This window comes from Augochlora pura, chromosome 6 (genome assembly GCF_028453695.1).
Source record: "Augochlora pura isolate Apur16 chromosome 6, APUR_v2.2.1, whole genome shotgun sequence".
Lineage (NCBI taxonomy): Eukaryota > Metazoa > Arthropoda > Insecta > Hymenoptera > Halictidae > Augochlora > Augochlora pura.
The window spans coordinates 14288840-14309066 of NC_135777.1; the positions used below are offsets into that span (position 1 = coordinate 14288840).

The window sequence follows — 20227 nt, forward strand, 5'->3', positions numbered from 1 at the left end:
GTTATACATAGAGTGATTTACTGGAAACTTTACACATAAATAAACCCTGTTGGAATAGAATAAAAATGAGGATTACTTTCTAGAATGAGGGAAATGCTTGTAGCGGTTCATACTCTTCTTTTATTCGATTCTGCGTGCTACCTCTTATGACGTATAATATTGATTTGTATATGCGTATGGTCTTATGGTATTTATGTATGCAACTGCTTGTATCTATACATACCGTGTATATGTATATACATAATCACACGTTTACGAACTCGAAGGATAATTAACATTTTGCTAATTATAATTCATTCCTCCACTTTTACCCCCGGCTTGTATGTATCTACGTCTAATACATGATCGAACGCAAAACTTACCGTTAACATAGTATTCTCTTTATTCTTTTCAGTGTCAGCGCTAACGTCTAGGTACCTCGTGAAAAATTGTTTATTGAATCATTCGTGGGAAACGTTGTCGTCCCAGTGTTATCATCAACTAAAATCCTTATCTGCAGAATCTGGTCGACTCACTATCAACAGAACACGAATATCGAATTCAAGCGTTCACAGTAATGTTTCTTCCAAGCAACTGCACATTCTCTTCGTCAGTTTCATTTTGTTTTTGTACGCGCAAAGACACGTTTCCTTTTTTTTATCTCTTCTACAAGCTACAATATCTCCTCATTAACGACGTGAATACAAAATGTAGCCTTATTTCTAAGACGTTACTCTTCCTCGTTCTACAGTAACGATCACTGCTCGTACGCACGAAATCTATCAAAATAAAACATTTTTGTAAATATAAAATAAGTATTTCTTCTGTTCGATTCAGAACTAGGGAGTCGTTGTGATGATCACTGGAAATTGCGGAGAGTGAAATTTTGTTGGGAAACGTCAACTTACGTCGATACGTCAACACTCCCTGCTCTTGTATTTTTAACACAAGTTTCTTTTTTAAGTATGCGCAACTATTAGACTCTCTCGATGTTTTTTCAAGGTGAAATATTTATACAACATGAATCAACCGGATTATGAACATCGAAAAGTGCTCCGCAGTTTTTATTACATCACATCGACTCTATCTTATAGAAAAGTATTCAGCGTCGCTTAAACTATCTTTTCAGCGGATCGCCGATAATCCTGGTTATCTTTACGAAGAAGAGAGGAGACGGCCGAAAATGGTTTTCTCTCGTTTTCACACGGAACGAAGACAACAAAATTCATCTCATACACACCTACGTGAACGCAAACAGTATATCTCTTATATCACAGACTAAAAAATGCTTTGGTTTCAGACAAGTAAAAAGAGAAGATAATCGTTCGCATTTTTCGTTCGCTCCGCGCACTTTTATTATCGAGAGAAGAAGGCTTACTGTAAATTTCACTCGTTCCAAATTGCTTCGAAGAAGTTAACCCTGCAGAGGCACACTGTACTCTGTACAAAATCTCCTAAATACTACAAAATGCATAAAGTGAGATACATCTAAGATTGGAAGTTGAAATCATTTTAAAACTGTTAATTGTATCAAATATTATTTTGTGAGGCAGTAGTAAAAACCAGTGTACAAAAAACTGTTTTGGTATCTGAGGAGGCCCAGGGGGCTTATGCAGGGTTAATTGTGCTTTCTTCGTGCGACTGTGCGAAATGAATTAGCATGAAACAAAAGGGGTCGCTGAACTTGTTAATAGCCACAGAGAATAAAATCTGATTGACGATATGCAGCAAGAACGTTCCAAAAAATTTTTGTAATATGGCATACGATATTTGTCGAGATATTGCAGACAAGACGTTCAACTATGTTGATTATTTTTACAAGGGAAGATAATGCGCACCCCTTTCGCACGGTTACCGCGTCAATTAAATTCGCAAAGCATTTCTTTTTTTCATAGTCGACGCGTTTCAAAACTAAACTATAGCACCCTCGTACGAGTCTTCGTTAAAGTCGAATTTTAAGGCTATCACTTAAAAATTCTAGAGAACCGGTTAGCGGGTTCGCTATATTCGATCACTTTCAAATTTCGCTCGCCCAAACCGATTACAAATTGCATAAATCAACGAGTTTTTCAATGGATACGTTCAATACGCTATAAGACTGTAACAGTTTATAGTACTCTACAATTACAACATGTGATATCTCTTACAAGGTACATACATTACAAATAACCCCACAAATTCGTTCATTGCTCTCAGTGTTCGATCTGGTGGCGCATTTCTCGCAAAAAAATGAACGTATCGACTTTATCTTAAACCGACTCGTCTATCGGATCTCTTTACATGAAACGAGGATCTGTTCGTTCACGTAATTTTTAAGTACAAAAAGGAATCGTTAATCCAAAAACCTAAGCGATACGATTAGACAACAAATTGCATTAGAATTTCTGTACATGAACAAAAAGATATAGAAAACGTTCTTATTATATTTATCTCGATTACGCCTGTAGTTGCAAGCAAAGACTACATGTGATGTTTCTATTTTAGAGTATTGAACATAATAATGAGCATGTAAGATTGCGCCAGGCAAACAGCCTTAATGTAATGGACTTATCTTCTTTATGAAAATTTGGAACTTGTGTTTATTTGTCTTATACACGTAGAGAATTTCTTTTGATCCTCTATTTCCATCTTGCAACTACAGCCATAAAAGCCATCTTTCACAATGTAAATTCATGGTTGTTCTTAGTCAGTTTGCTCGTGGGACAATAAACATACGTACAACATAGTAACTTTTCCATTCATTATCATTCTTTTTTATGTGACCATTTATGTTTTCAATCGTTTCTTGTCATTCGAGTATAGAAGAAATACGTGAACGTAAAAGGCGCGACTAATTCGTACGCCTACAATTCAAACGTAATGTAAATGTACGAAATTGTTGTGAAATACAGAAGGAAGCAATTTCTTCAGAATTATTTCGAGGTTACAAAATAACAAAACGTTTGTTGACGTTATTAAAAGTATGTTACAAAACTGACAATGGAGTTACATGTCGTTATCGCTATTTACGCGTATAGACATATTGTTTTGCTCAATGAAATATACTTTGTCATGCAAAATTGTTCATATAAATAGGTAAACATTTTAAATGAGTTCAGTTAAGTGCATTACGAGACAAGCACTCTCGCTGCGTTAAAATCGATGTTGAGTATTATGAGAGTCATGTGCAAATTGGCGAATCATTTCGGCACGCATGTCGCAGCAGTCACTATCGTTTCCTAATTATCAGTGCTTAGAGTTCAAAGTACTAGACTGACGGGCCTTGTATCCATTAATAGCGTAACATCTATGAGTCCTTCAAATTAATCGTGTTTATTGGTATCGCCCTTTCACCAAGCCACGGCCTCTTAGTATCGAAAACATTCAGTTTCTTTGTATTTTAATCTATTAACTGGAAAAGACATCATTCGTCTCCCGTATTTGTTTCTCTCGCTTTCATGCTTGTATTGTATGACAACTGCAGTAGGATGAACTACTTCTTACTTTTATTGCAACAAATCATATTTCCATGTAATTGTTTTTGTCGTAAAAAATTACCCAGTTAACAGGCTCAAAGTTCTAAATTTTTCATGGGCTTCCTCATCTCACTTCTCTGAACTCCTTGTTGCACAATAATGTATAATGTGTCGATGTAGCAACTACTGTGCTCTGTTTGAATGTTTCATGATACTTCTGGGATTTTATCGTTGCCTTTTCATGAACGCACGACTATTGAAGTCGCCTTTTAGATACTGCGTCAGGCATTCTTTGCTATCAAAGCATCGATCAGTCTCAGTTTCGCTTTGGCCTGTTTGTATGACTCATACACTGTGGTGATTTGCGGGCCTCGATCTTCTCTCTGCATTCTGCGACCGGCACGAGCTTCAAATTGTGCCTCCAATTCTTTCAGGGCACGTCGGAGACGTTTCTTTTCTTCTCTAGTCAGCTTCTGCTGAACCAACAAGTCTTCTCTGAAATCAGATCAATTATTTTATCATCAAGTTCCTAACAATAATATTCACTAGTGGGTAATACCATTTACAGGTTCACAGTTTTGAGATTATTATACAGAAGTCTAGGACGATTTGATCTTGTGATACAACGTTTACTCACAATGGAAGCGCATGGAGGCTCTCGTTATTACTGCGACTCCCTTCGCTACTGCTGTGCTGACTATCGCTGTCGGTTGGTAGCTGATCCACTGTCTCTATGCAATCCAAAATTCCTCTGTGCGACATGTCCGGCTCGCTAGCTCTTCTCTCGATGTCCGACTGGTTACCAGGCAGGTTGGACGATGTGAAGTCCATTGCTTCATGTTCCAGGATAGTCGCCAGCTCCGTGATGCTGTCTTTATTTTTGTTCTACGGGAAAGCACCGTTTAGGGGAAGACGGTCAGCTATTTCATCAGCATCGGAGACTTACCACTCCGGCTCTAATAAGCAACCTCTTCAAGGTTCTATATCTGTCGTATAAAGGTCGCACAACGGTCCGATCTTCCGAGGGAGCGGGTCTACCGAAGGTGTTCTCGATATGAAGCAAAGCTTTCTGCACCGCAGTCTTCTCCTCCAACAGCTGTTCGTACGTAAGTTCCTCCATGTTGTCAGGCCTGTTGTATTTCACCCTCTTCTCGCTAAGCTTCTTCTCGATCTCCTTCACCATCTCCTCCATCGACGAGGCTCTTGGCTTCTCTTGGCTGTTGTTGTTGTTGGTCGGACTGCCACAGATGGACTTGGTGCGGTTGTTTGCATTGGCCAGCAAGGCGCCTACCGGGTCCTCCTTGAGCATCTTGTGCTCCTTCCGTAACTTGTTCAGTTCTGTGCACAGCCTTTTGATGTCCCTGTTGCTCATCTTGTCCGAGTGACTCGGCCGGTAACCGAAGTTCTCTTCGAACTCGTCCTCGTATTTCTTGATCTTCTTCTTCAACCCGTTGATGTGCTTGGTCAAGTGCTTTAGCCCGAGTTCGGCGATCGTCGGTGTGCAAGGCTGAGTCTCGTTCTCCGAGTAGAACCGTCTGGGCAGCAACAAAGAATTCCGAGGCGATAGCATTGCCTCCACCCGGGCGTCACTGGCTTCTCCCTACAAACATGCGACCAGTAATCAGATAACACGAATCAATGATACATATAAGGCGTCTCCCAGCTAGAGATATCGCAGATATATAATACTGTTTCATCAAATAGTTCTACATCAACCTAGAGTAGTTTGTGGTACAACTAGCTCGGAAGATACCTGAGATACACAAATGGTTGCAATGCTCCCTTGTACTTTAAATATTTGTAATTAAGTCTAGAGTAAACAGAACAAAGTGGTAAGCTTTAACAACCATCGGCATATCTCTTGAGCTTTTTTACGGTTCTTTACATTTTCCTCGCGTTGAAAGGTCCAATTGGTCAAGCTAGGATTATTTAGATCTTCATGGTCAACAGTTGGCGGCCGAGCCGGGGATGGCGACCGGCTCGGCCCGCTACTCAACATCTCCAAGAAACTTTGGCCGGGAGAGCCGTTGCGGCTGTTAGGACTCGATGATACATTGTAGATGATCTCTGCTTCTTCTTCATTCTCCTACAATATGCCGGTGTGTTACATTTTTGTTATTTTATTGGAGAAAACAATTTTAAAAATACGTGTCGCTACCTTGCTGAAATTCTCTGTGTCCACGATCTTGTGCACCCTTCTCTTTCTAGCCTGCCTTCTTCCTCGCGGGGTAATACTTCTACTGAAACGTTCGCTACTTCTTAACTTCTCCGCGTCACACTCGAACTTCTCTGTTTCCAGTGTTGTTATCTCGCAAGGTGAAGGGAACGACGTGCTCTTCTTTGAAATAGGCGAGACGTTCGTTCTCTCATGAAGAGGAAGACCTCCGCATCTCTGCAACAAAGTACACAATTTTTATTGGAATCTTCAATCTACAGTATGAAAGAAACATATTATAATACTTCTGGCAAGTATGAAACCATTTTCTAAAAAATTAGGACTGAGATATGAAAATTGTATAGCATATTACGAAGGATATTTTTCTTATGAAGTCTTTTCTCTACTTAAAACGACACCCTATTTTTATTTCACAACTAATTATATTATTGACGTGAATTGTTGGCTCAAGATGGAAATTGCTATAGCTATTGACAATTTAGTTAAGAATTTCTTAGCAACATACTATAGATGAGACTATAAGAGAATTAATGGTAGTCAATATGATAGAGCGATTTTTTGAGTGGGAAGATCACAATAGTCTCCTTACCACACCATGCCCCATCTCTTGTCCTATCTGCGGTAGCACGTGCAGGTGTTCCTCACTGTTGAAATCCTCGTGACTACTCACGCGTCTAATTGTGTCTGCTGCCTTGGTAGGACTGTCTAAGACACGCTCTTCGCTGCTACTTCTAAAAGTAATTAATACAAAAAATTTCAATCGAAAAATCAAGCATAATGTAGAACCGGGTAGAATCAACAAGCAAGACTGTCTTTTTATCGATCCCACCTTATCAACTTCCTCTCTTGACAACAGGACTCACGGCGGTCTTTGCGCTTACGCGGTTTCAGCGCGCAAAGCAGGAACGCGCCGTCGGTCTCGGACTCCTCCGGCTCGTCCTTCGAGTCCTTGCAGATTTTACAGTCACTGGCAGGGATCACGCCGTTCACCGCACTATTATCACGAATGCTGGAAACATATAAAGACCACTGAATGTTTCGTTCTATTCACTCGGGAATTTCGTTTTAAATTGGACAAGAACGGTCGCAGCTTTCGAATCAAGTCGAATATGCGTGTTGTGTTATGTGCATAAATCATTACAAAAATGGACTGATCTATTCCATCTCCCGTGATTTACAATGAACTTTCTCATCTTTTACGTTAATCTTCTATTTTAAAATCATTAAAAATTACTTCCTGTGAAAAGATCTGATATTACTCATTAGTAGATAGAGTGAATTTCATGCATTTATGAGAAAGAGGTGTAGGTGAAATATAGTCAAGTTATTTTGCAATTATTAAAATTATTGGAAGGAAACTTAAATTTTTATCTAATTGCTGTTTTCTGAGTAATTTAAATTAGGTCGACACAAATTTATTAACTGCAATATTATCTCGAAGGGAAACATAAATCAACAAAAAAATTGCTGCTTCCTGCAAACAATGAAGAAACTGTTCATTTAATATAAAGTCAAGCCATATTATATTAAAAATAATATAGAATTGTGGAGAATAATTTTTGCTGAAACGTTGAAAAATTCAATGTAGAAAAGAACAGAACCGCAGCGTTATGGCATTTCTTCTGAATGCATTTGCTGAGTCGATCAGCATCATCCGAACGGCTTAATTAACGACTTAAAAGTGGAAGATCCTTTTTCCTCTCGTGAACGTGCAGTCGAGATGTTAGTCCAGTGGTTACGAGTGGCGTCGGAAAATTCCGCTACCACACCACCGAAGACCGGTTCGATCAGAACCCATAGAAAATTAACGAGGTAAACAATGTCGATGCCGCAACCGCGCATCACATGCTTGCGGCTCTATTAATCCAATTCGCCGGCGTAGCGCGACTGTGAATTATGAAACAACCGAACGGAAGAAATCAGGGACAGCAAAAGGTGGGACAACGTGGAAAGGAACCAGAATGATTCAGAGGATGAACATTCAAGAATGCGTACGCTTCCGTCTACAGACATTTGATCGCTGGTTGCTAAGCATTCTTGCTGTTTTAAGCGAAAAAAACACGGACGCGTGATCTAATCGCCACTGGATTTAGCGAACCAGTCAAACTGGTCCATCTCTGGATTTTTACTTCTTTCAAGACCATTGCATATACGGTTTTGTCAGTTTGATGAGTCAGTTGAATATCGTACTATGTTTCAAGTTCATTAAGTTCGTGAACAATGTTACTACATGTGTAAGAATTGAAGAAGTAGTTACGATTCTGTAGAATGGTTAAATCAATCCATTCATGTACAATGAGTGCAACTATTTTTATAGAACATTTTAAACGGTTGTTTTGTTTTTGTAGAGATAAAGACTACACTGACAAATTTTCAACAGAGGAATTGGTATATATTCTTTGAACATTACATAGATTACTAAATTAATAAGAAGGATTGCCTTAAGGTTTCTTAGAAACAAATCGCGAAGACCATCGTACGAAAAAATCAGACGCAGCTCCTTGTTGACCCTTCGTTACACAATATGTATAAATAGACTGCGCGCTCTTTCCTCGGAATAAAAATCTGCTAATTCAATTGCAAGAAATAGAACTCGAAAGAAAATGAATTCTTTTGTATCCCACTTACACATTTTTTTCATAAATGCAAATCCGTAATCGAAATAATGCAGATTGCAAAGGATATTAAATCAGGATTTCCAAAAATTCTATAAGATTGTAGTGATTCGTTTTAGCTTCTCTAGCGCATCACAACACAAGCGAATGTTCAAGTATATTCATTTGTTAGAAACCGATGTATCGGCAGAACCCGGGCAGCCAATGAAATTCTCAAGCAGTATAATCATGGTCCCGATCGATCCTTGTAAATAGAAGCATAAAGGTCATCGGTTCTACGATTTCCCGGGTTACGTGACTTTCGTTGCGCCTCGATTACGCGAGACCGTGCATCGATTGATTAATTTATTAACGGACAGGTGTTCTAGTCAAAGGAGAACTGCGTTGGAAAAGGGGTCGTCGCCGTTGTACGCCGGTGAAACAACCTGTGTAATCGTTCGTAAATAAAAAGGACTTGTAGGGGAAAAACGCAGCGACGTTATGTCTATATCTCAGAGCAAAATCGTCCGACAAGCGGTAGCACACTCGATTAGCAAAAGCAGAATTGTCAAGTGGTTACACCAGGGTCGCGACCCGAAACAGAAGACAAAGGGGTGGCAAAGGGGCGGCAAGGGTAAGCGGGGATGATCGATCGATCTCCGTTCACGAGGGAAATGCCTTTGAAAGGCAATACAGGTGTGAGGTAGGTCGTGTTCTGGTTACGTTCCGTGTTTTATCTGGCTTTTCCAGCTTTTTCGCAGCCCGTCGTTCACCCGGGAATCTATAATTCGAAGGAAAATCTTGCTGGTCAATTTCCCGGCAAGTCAAATTAAATCAACGTTACAACTTTCCGGACGATTTTTCCGACTAGCCATTTCACGTTGTTACATTCGATTAAAACACGGAAAAGCACTGACAAATATAAAGCACAACCACTGACAAATATAAAAATACCACGAAATCGGAACACTTTATTTAACCATTGTAAACTGGCAGGAAAATTGGGACGCTTGCATTCCGAGAATTAAATTGGAGCGCTATTGATCGAACATTCTGGAAAACTCTCAGGTTTAAATAGCACATGGTTCATATTTTAGAAATCAAATATATTATTCTGCGAATAGGAATGAAGAATTGTTTTTGGAATGAAGGTCTGTTTTTTGGAGCAAAATTGTGAGGTCCAGATTTACTATGATCGTCTCTTAAATCCATAAATTATATATATATATATATATATCAGCCTCGACAGGGTAGATTCAAATATGTCAAAAAAATATCAGCGAGTAAGGATTTCAATGAACTTAGATCTAATATCTGTCACAATACCTCGTGAGAGATAACTGCTACATCGAAACAATTAATAGTATGACTCACGTGTGAGTCACGCGGTAGTGGACGTGTCAGTGCACAGGATTTATTAATAGGCTCGTTAATGACTGTGCCGTTTCAGATAAAAAAGAAAGTATTACGCTTGAAATAACTTGTCGATTGACGATTGAAATTAATATTTTAGCACTTATTGAGATACTAACAAATTACCAAATAACTGGTCTTCAAGAGACTATTGGTTAACCGGACACTAAAGTTGTTAAAAGCAAAAGCCACGGTTTCGTTGATTTTGTTGTTTTATAAAAACGCTTTTATAATCTGAACAACTGTGAAATAACAAATTCGAAATGGGCCATTCAACGCATACAAATTTGCGATCTAATTACAGTCCATTCGATTTAAATACGTTAAGATGAAACGAAGAAAAGGCGATGACAAGAATGATGAAAAGATTCTGCTCATATTGTGATTACCGAGAGCTAGTGCTAAACTATGATGAACTTATTAACTTCTAAGCAAAGAATTGTTAGATCTGAATCTTTTATGAAAAAAACCTCCAGTATAATATTATACAAAAACTTATTACGCAAGGAAGTTACATGGAAAAGGTCTGTATATATGTCTTGAAGCAAGTTAGTTTATCGTAGTTCTGTAAATACTTCAATTTCTGCAGATTCCAAAGTCTCTCAGGGTCCAGACAAAAGAACCGATGGCGAAGAAAAGCGAGAGTTAGACAAATCTTTGAAATTCCCTTTTACGATTACATCATAAACAGACGTAAAAAGCGATGGTGGGTGAAACTATGCGTTCAATGTTAGCTATTAATGGGTTAAATGCATCAACGTTCCCGAAGAAACGATCATTCTCAGATGAAATAATGGCCTTATCGATCAGCTGGCACGGGATTGTTTAAACAGATGGGATAAATACCCGTCGATTTTCCTGCAATTCGCTCGTCGACGGCGAAGCTGCATAGACGTGTAAAGCATTTTAACGACTCCTAGTGTCCGAATGCTCCTTGTCTTAGACACGGTAACCAACTACAGAGGTTGCGTCAAGCATCGGAGAGGTTCTATCGATCTGCGAAAGCGGCGCCTGTTGGATTCAATTAATTTGATTAACTGTCCGCGTGTTACAAGCGAGCTGCGACGTTTGCGACAACGGATCGATCGATTTAACCCTTCCACTCCGGTGGACGTATATATACGTCGTCGAAAAGTGTACAGACACGGAAGGCATGTACACGGTAGGCTGACTTGATTATAACTATGTTTCTGTTGGAGATCGAACGAAATTGCAGAGCGCAGTTTCGCATTATTTATCAAGTTCCGCCGTCTGCTGCAATTTCTCATAGCAAAGCAGCGATGCAGTATTTGCAAACTTCTTTTGAATCGAACGCTATAGTTTTCCTTAAATTATTTGACCGATGCATCGAATCACAATTTTATAGAATATGTTTTAAAGTTGCAATATTACGTCGCGTAGCTGGTGATACGAGTACAAAAGTAGTATAATATAGTGACTCGAAAAGACCAGGGAGACGTTGTTCTTCGCTGGCGGACATCGAAGGGGCTCGCTTGTTAAATCGATAATCCGTCGAATCTGATTACACGCGATGGGATCGTCGTTATGGCATAATTCGCTAATGGCATCAGGTTTTGTTACACCGTCGTGTTCGCGCGCACGAAAACGAATGTGGTGGGCCACGTGCGAACGAAGTGGAACCTCTGCTACCCGTAATAACGGTTACTCTTTTAGTGACCATTCTAAGGCACTGTGTTTGAACGAAATAATGGTAACATTTCCGACGAGGCGTGCGTTGTGCTCGTTAAGAATGTTCGATATGTACGCATTCCGTGAGACTAATACGAATACTTTTGTAGCTCGTCTGCGCGCGACTGAACGATATCGCTGACAAACAGGTTCGTAGTGTTTAGAAATGGCAACTAGCTAGACAAGATATTATCGAAAATAATTTACTGAATTACAAGCGAAATTTTTATTACGAAATTCATAAACGTTATTCTTCGATTTTGAAAGGGCTATTTAATTGGGTATCAAATGTGTTTGAATTTTCTATACGCAAGGATTAATATAGACTTTCTAACGACCGAGCTGCATCTAAAAGAAGGTAGATAATTGTCTTAAATTACAGTAACCTCGGAAATGGTAGTCAAACTATATTACTCAAGCGAACAGGAGTTAACTTCGGTTTAAGAGAACTTTTGTTCCATTGAGATCGAAATTCCAATCTTTCGAGCAATTTATTAAGAATCTTTCAACCGCATCGATTTTGAAACGATTATCAGTCCACTATCGACTTCAATCTCATTCTCCGACCCGTTCCAATTCCCTATACGCAACACAAGGTATCTAGCTAGCATCTGCAATTCGAAAGACTACGAACAGTTCTGAAAACGAAACGGAGACACCAGGTCGACGCGGGTTAGGATCAAGGAGATCCACGTTCTGCTTATCAGCCCGTGGTTACTATCTTTCCTAAGACTCACTGTGCAACGGGAATCCCTTTTCACGTCAGCGTCTGCTCATGTAATCACGAACACCAACTTTCTTTTCCAATGGCGGACCACCGGCGCGAAGACGAGTCTCTCGGTGATTCGATGAAACATTTATGGTCGCCTGCCGGTTGGACTAGCGTTCAGATAGAAGCGTCGGCTAGAAAGCACACGCGATTCTAATCAACAAGAAGCGAATTCGTGAAGGTCACTGCCACAGCAAAACCCAAGACCAATTTTCTCCGGGAGCACTCCGTGTCCTCGCACGGCGACAGCGCGGATCCGGTTCGGCCCGCGGATTCACAGAGCGAATTCGCGCGTTCACGTTCACGATCGCGTTCTCCACGGCGCTGCTGAACAGAAACCGAACGGATATGGCTCTTCGAAACCACCGCGTTTTGTGTGCGACCACGAGACTGGACTGATTCAGACTGCGCCGGTCCCTCGGCCGGACCTCCTCTATATTCTGAAGTAGTTCGTTCTGTGTTCGTTGGTCGTGTCCCTGCACAATCTATACATACGAGCACCAACCCATCCATCCATCCATCCAACCATTCGCCCATCGGCGGCCGCGTTACAGCACGTGACAGCCTCGAGAACCTATCGAGTGGAAACCCTTTCTCTCTACCGCGCAAGGAGAAGAAAGGCAAAAGGGAAGCGTGACTCGTGACTCGTGACCGATCGACCACGGGATACGTTTTCTTGGGCCCAAATTCCACGCGCCCGGTGCGAGCTGGGTCTGCTTCATTCTGTTCGAGCTGGATTTACGGATTCTACGGGTTTTGGTCCGAAGTCCACGGATCAGTTATTTAGAAGATCTTTCTGATAATTTAGTACATTTCTCAGCTTTTAGTTGTATAACAGAGAAGCGGTTTAATGGACCCTAATATACGAATCTGGTCTTCCTTAATTTTATCTGAGGCTTGTGTCAATACTTTGGGAGACAGTTTTGCTTATTTAACGAAGAAGCATTTTTCAAACCCGCTGTACACGGATTCGTTAGAGAATACTGTCAACTTTTTGAAATTGGCTTTGCTTATTCAAGATAGATATGTTTTATTAATTATTGATTTTACGTATTCGCTAGGTGTTTAGAATCGTTTCCGCCATAGTCGATTTCTGTGTAATAATTAGTTTCTGTGTATCTATGTATCTACGAATTATTTAAAAATTTTAATCGACTTATGTCATTTCACATTATACATCCAATGTTTTTAGTTGTTTTTCAGTCTCTTAAGCTTGCAGCGTGACTCTAAATATGAATTTTCTAGTGTGTGAATATATTAGCTTAGTATGTTAATTCCTTGGTCTACATACTGCTTTAACACTTGCTTAATTTTTATTTCTCTGTACAAGTGAATGAGACATGCTCAACTGATCTAAATCTATCCATAAATGCTCAAACATTAAATTAACGTGTTTATCTTGATTGTGACTATATAATTATTAGATATAAAATAGAATTGAATTGGACTATTCGTGGTAATAATTTCGATAATAAATGATCTGTAACATTTCTTTTCAATTTCATTTTCTGCTGTATATCGTCTTTTACGGCGTCACAATCGCGTAATTATTAGATTAAAAGAAGAGTTTTAGTGAAACACGTGACCGTAACGACAAAAATGTCAACAGTCAATTGTACTTTGAAACCTCAAGTTTTTTTCAAAGACTTAAGATCTTTAAATTACAATTTAAATCTACTTATTACGTATGTAAATGCAGTTCTATCTAAATGCAAGGCGTGCAGGTAAAGGTATAGATAAAATTTTATGCGTATTAGCGCAGCTCATGAGCAACGATAATTCTACTCACTTTCCATAGAACAATCCTAGAAACACTGTGAAACGACATCGTGAGTACGCCAATTTATCTATGTATATAATCATTTAATGACACATTTTCCCAGAAATTATATCTGTAGTAATAAAAGAATTATTCGATATCAAGTCTAGAGATATAAATTCAGGGACGCAGCATGGCACGCACAATCCCTAAGTACTTTTGCTGATGACTCACGTAGCCACCCCTAGTTCACCCTCCTGACCCTAAACATTCGCCAGCTACCCTAACAACCCCATTTCCTAGTGTGAATTCCCTTCTCGTACCTTCCCAAACGCTGCCATTGACTCTGCAATTTTTGATATGCGTATACAATCTTTCTGTGAGCACTGAAATTTTGTTCATGAATTTTAAAATATTCTCGAAAGATTTCTAAATATTCTTTTAATTACTTTTTCAGTAGCTTCAAAATATTATTTTCACTTAACTACCTCTGCAACTTTGTCGTAAATCCCAAAATATTTCTTCAGGTGCAAACAATCTTCTGCGAGTAGTAATGCATCCTAAAACATTTCAACAGGCTCAACTTGTTAACAACACAATAATTTTGTCCATTGTCTCTGCAATATTCTTAAAGGCTATGAACTATTTCTGGAGTTGTTACAATCTTTTTGTGAGCTCTATAATTTGTCAAAGCGGCCTACAACCTTTCCCAAAACTTCACAATTTCATTTATGTGATCAGCATCTGCTCTTGAAAAGTAAGCCTTCTTTTAACATTCTCTGATTCGATATACGTCAAGATTAAAGCAAATGCAAGGAAGCCACGATGAATAAATTCACTCAACGAACACAGAACAAAGTCGAACTACAATTTGCTTTCATTAACAACCAGCATAGAAAAGAACGCAATTCTATAAAATTCGTACCACCGAAAGTAAACATTTCGAATTATATCAAACTGATTCGAATACAGTGAGCAGGGAGTTGATAAATATTTACCCGCAAGTAAAGCAATTTCATCGGAAGCGTTCGCAGTAGGCGCATGTTTCGCTGGTGCCTTGTCCATGGCAATTTTACGAGAGGTAGCCGCGTGCTAAATGTACATCGTCGGCCGAAAATAACACCGTTGACGTCAAAATGCCGAACGCCCGATTACAAGACGCCTAAGTATCAGCCAACGCGAACCATTCGTCTCTGATGACTCGACGTTTCCTCGATGCGCTTTGTGTAATAGACACAATTTTTATGCATACGATAAGCAAGCCACGACGTGGCTGAATATATCAAGATCGACGAATCATCATCGGTTAGTGCACCAGTTACGAAATCATGTTGGCTCACTGTTCGTCAAGCAAGCTGCTAAATCGTTCAGAACATTTCCTTTTACTTTTGCGGTCGGGGAGGCCCTCGATTCGTTCGCGTTTCGCGGAATGAACACCGTAGAAATGATTAAAATACGATGATTGCGACTTTCATTGTAAGTTTCTCATCTTTTTACGAATCACTCAATAATATTGTCTTCGTTTCGACAAATTCAATTGGAATAGTTTAAGAAATGATTTGCTGTTTTATTAAAAAAGTTCTAGGATCCAAGAGGAAGTCCTCGGATGTACAAAAAAAATAGTTGATGTTTAAAAACAGATTTTCTAAGTTCTTCAAAACAATTTTACAGTTTAAGAAGAAGCTATACAGTCCCGAAATAAATTGTAAGACATCTAAGAAAATTATAGAGTCGGTAAAAATGTAGAGCCAATGAGAAAATTATAGTCTTTGGAAAAAATATATGCCACAGAAATAATCGTGGAAATCGTAAAATAATTTTCCAATCTATGAGCCAATTCCTGAGTCAGTGAAAAAGTTGAAATAAAGAAATAGCAATGCTGGATTTTGTAAAACACTGTTGCAGGTTCTATGTAAAAGTTGTAGAGTCTGCGGAGAAACTGTTTGATGCATGAGAATGGGATGAAGTCCAAGGTTGCCAGGATCGATGCAACAGTGCGTAGGGCCAACGAGGGTCGTGATGCTGTCCTGGATCAAGGACTATGCGATTGTGTGCATACGACCAGTTGCAGTTTCACGCGTGGCGAACTGCACAAGGATAGAAGAAGGCGGAAGGAGGACTGATCGTTTCCGCAGTCCTTTTCTATCTTTTTCTTCTCGATCGAACACCGAAGCTGAAATAACACACTGACTTCCTTTTCTATTTTCTGCGAGGAACGATAACGTCTAAATATTTAATCATGTCGATCGATTCGACGAGAAAGCAAACGTTCATTTTGAGCAGATCTGTTACTTATATTTGCTTTGATAACTGCGACACTTTATTAACACTTGTGCAACCAAAATACACTAACCCGTAATCTAAATACACAAACTAACTTTGAAGCTTTAGATCTTAAATGCAATTGATATACTTTGAAATTGGAATAGAAACTGAAATTGTATAAAACAGATACAGACTTTAAACCAGAGTTGTATGTAAAATTGCTTAGAAGGAATGTATTTTTACAAGAACGTAAAAATATTGTTGGCGAAAATATAGAAACGTGTATTGGCGCATCTGATCGCCCACACAGGTGTTAAATATAACGCACTTCCACTCTGGAGCATTAAAAAAGCGTGATCAAGAGGAGTAATTTTCAGTGACAATTAACTTAAAATAGCATCGTGTGTAAAATTAATTAGACTTCTTCTCACGATGCTGACGATCAACGCATTAGCGGAATAAAAACTGTTATCAATAAAACTAATAAAAACGTTTCTTAACAGCTGCGAGGACAAATTTGTTCTTTTTTCGTACATTAACCTTGATGCACAGAATACAAATATAGTGATTACCTGGACGGTTTTATGAGGATTAAACGGAGGCGACATCGATAAAGGACACTCAATAAACATACAAGCATCTTTACAATATCAATAATTACAGAATGAGGAATTCGAAATCTGCAATTTAGCGAGTTTTAAGTCGGTCTAGTGTCAGTCCACGCACAAATAAGACGAATCATCCAAGAGAAACGGAACCAAGATCGCGAATTGCGCAGTTCGAACTGTTAGAATAAATTCGCTTGGAATACCCGGACAAGGTTACCTCGAAAAGCTGAAAGGAGTTGATATAGTGCACGTTGTTAGCTCCATACTCCACCTACATGTCAGATCTTAGCCTGAAAATTATACGAAGTTTGATGCCCGTTTTCAAGAACTATCAAAGTCGCCACGTTCCCTTCGCGAAAGATCGAGAAAAAGGGGAATCTCGAGAAAACGCCGATCACAGCCCGCGGGATATTTTTATGCTCAATTCTTCGTGCGGAAAAAGGATGGGATGCAAACACCGGGTAAAATTAGACGATCCACGATGCAATTTTTCGCAAAAATAGACTTGATGTTATCACAGCACGATGGTAATAGCGTTTCAGCCTCGAACTTGCAATCATGAAACGATCTGCTTCCTGGTGGAAACGAGTACTCGAAGGAGAATATAAAAATCCTGCAAACAGGGAATTCATTCTATAAATTCCCTTTCGTCGAAACTGAAATTTTTACTTTCAAAGATTTTTACCGATACAATGCTGCGAAATCATATTTTAACACATTGTATGCGGGACACGTACTAGTACGTTTTCTGACGTTTGATGCTTGAGCGCGGGTCACTTACTAGTACGGGTTAGTGTAACAACATGGTTTGTTTCAATATCAATATAAAATACGAAAAGTTGGTTAAAAAATTAAATAATTTTCGATCTATTGAGATTTAACTGAATAACTAAATTTACGCGCAAAACGCCCGCTCCCGGTACAATTCCGCTGCAAAATGTACCCCCACACAATGTGTTAATAGAATAGCTATTTGCAACGTTACATCATTTTACAATTCATTTGCAGGGTAATCTGAGAAAATTCTCTGGGAGTTAATTCACACGGTTGAAATGAGTATTCGTGGAAACTGTGTCAAATTGATGAGAAACTACAAATGTAAAAGTTTGCAAGATACTTGGACTTATGAGGAGCCGAAGCGAGATAAAAAGAATATATTTGTTCTTTCAATTACGTTTATAAATTAAGTCCTTAAGTGAAAATGACGAGTCACGTCCGCAAACATTTTCTGTGCCAAACTCGGATATGGCGGGCAACGCCTGCCGTGTGGCATTTAAATATTTAAAAGAAAGGATTTAAATAATTTTTAAATTTGGTTCACTATAATTTCAATTGTGGTAAGAATTTTTGTCTTAATTTCATTGTGGTATAAAAGGGATATATTTCAATTTTTATTTATACTGGAAATATTTTTGTTTTATTTTATGATGATTCTTCTCATAGAATTGCGCGAAATTAAACTGTCTACAGAGACATATTTATTTGAAAATAAATCATAAGTCAAAAGGTTAAGGAGAATGAGAAAACATTCTTAAATTCTTCTAATGCCTTCACTGATTGGCATTTCAATCCATTTTTATCGTGATCGCAAAAAATGTACAGTCTGCTCGTAAGAATTTTCGCAGGAATTACCCGTCTCATCACTCACTCCATAAGAATCTCCTTTATAATAAAAACATTGGATCTCCCTCGGCTACTCGAAATAAGTAGGCATATAAATTATCGTCGTTCTTAAAGAAACGATAAACTCTGTCTTGTTATCATCAACGAAAACAGATCTTAAGGGTTAATAACAGTAGAACGATCGTCGAATATTCATCGCAGAAGACGCATAATATTTTGCTGATCAGAAAAATTTTGGTTGGCTCATTTCACACGTGACACACGTGTAATAAATCGAACGTACGTTATGATTCGCGGTCAATCTTCGCGGAATACATAGTTTATATCGCAAATATCCCCCGGGGTGCAGTAAAACAGAGCGAACGAAGTTTTACAGTAGTTTCTCGTCGATTTCCAATAGTTTCGTTTTAACAAGGTAGCATCTCATTGAATTACGGGTGTGTCGAGTTTATTTCTGGACACGAGAAATTTACATAAACATCCGCAAACATCCGTAACTGTGCGATATCTGCCGGGAACCCTGGATCGCGAAAATCATGACACGCGATCCGACCGTATCGTTTAGGGTTACGAACGTTTCGATCGACGACACCGCCACAATACGCGGTACCGAAGCGATAATGATTAAAACTACACGCTTCCGTTGCTGACGTTGATTACCGACAATCGTCGCGACCGAATTACGGTTAATTGTATCCGGACCACGTTTCTCTGTTGGAATTCTTACGTCATCGCTACGCCGATCTTTCTGACGTGGGACTATTGTCTAAATATTTTCTGCACAGTTCTGCATCGTGTTTTATACAGTCTTCAACTCTAACATAAGTCTACCAATAACTGAAAATGATTGATTCGTATTATTTTAAGAGGACTACAAGATTCGGTCTATTTACACTTTTCCCTATTGTGACAATAATCTAGATTTAAAAAATGTATTCAATCATTTCCTAATTAGGAGACTCCTTGTAACTTCAACAATTTATAACAAATAAATAAAAAGGCTTCAATTGGAAACATAATTCTGAAATCCATCTTATTTTAGAAAGATCGTAGAGCTCTTGTAAATTATTCTGCAATATTCTCGTAAGAATTGAAAAATATTTGCGATTCTTTCGAAAGCGTGACTGCAGAGATTAAAATAACGACAATAAATTAAGACAACTTGCTCATCAGCGTCACATCTGACGTTAGATGATGTCATACTTACGTAGCATAATAATCGACTAGTCCGTAACTTTTGTCAAACTATTATAATATTATTAACGCAAGATACGTTGCTTTTAATGAAACATTTTGAAGTTGAAGACAGATTGCGAAAAAAGCATCGACGAGTTTTCGCGTGGAATGTGTAACGCAAATGTATCATAATCAGTAGCAGCTGAAACACGTTAAAATCGCAACATACTCATTTCATTAAAATCATAAGATTTTACTCATTTATATTTTTACGTAATTTGATGATCGACTATATTTCTAAATGAATTAATCATCTTTTCATGAAAACATCAATAAGGAAAGATTCTCTGACTCCGTGAAACAAAAGAATTCATGGCACTACTCTGCTACTAGAAGAAACAGTCCTGTGTTTTATAGACTCCCTAAGAAGACGAAAAATCTGAAACAGGTTGTTTTGGCCAGTTTGTCATTAAGTATAATTAGTTCTCGTGTTTCGCTAACTGTACAAAGGTTAGAGCTACAAGTCGAATAAAATGAACATGATGAAATGAGACGTTTGAAACAATCAGTTGGTTACAGTACGAAGTTAAATTGGTTGTTTGCGATTTATCGATCGTTCGATGAATTCGGGGCCACAAGGGGCCACGTGAGGTCTAATTATTGTTATTTACCTTGTTCCTATTACCGAGAAAACGTATTGCTATGCGACAGGGATCGGTCG

At 38.7% G+C, this 20227-nt stretch overlaps 1 protein-coding gene across 2 annotated transcripts in view; it reads right to left on the reverse strand.

Annotated features, from left to right (window-relative positions):
• Positions 1-69: 69 nt before the first annotated feature.
• The window catches only part of LOC144471546 (protein FAM13B), a 33195-nt gene continuing 13037 nt past the window's right edge, over positions 70-20227 (reverse strand). For both annotated transcript variants that reach the window (XM_078183690.1, XM_078183689.1), the window contains 7 exons: positions 6440-6619; positions 6200-6341; positions 5593-5826; positions 5320-5520; positions 4381-5034; positions 4072-4319; positions 70-3929 (listed from right to left, as the gene is read on the reverse strand). In XM_078183690.1, coding sequence (XP_078039816.1) covers positions 3716-3929; positions 4072-4319; positions 4381-5034; positions 5320-5520; positions 5593-5826; positions 6200-6341; positions 6440-6619 — 1873 coding nt within the window. In that variant the 3' untranslated portion in view covers positions 70-3715. The remainder of the gene's footprint in view (positions 3930-4071; positions 4320-4380; positions 5035-5319; positions 5521-5592; positions 5827-6199; positions 6342-6439; positions 6620-20227) is intronic.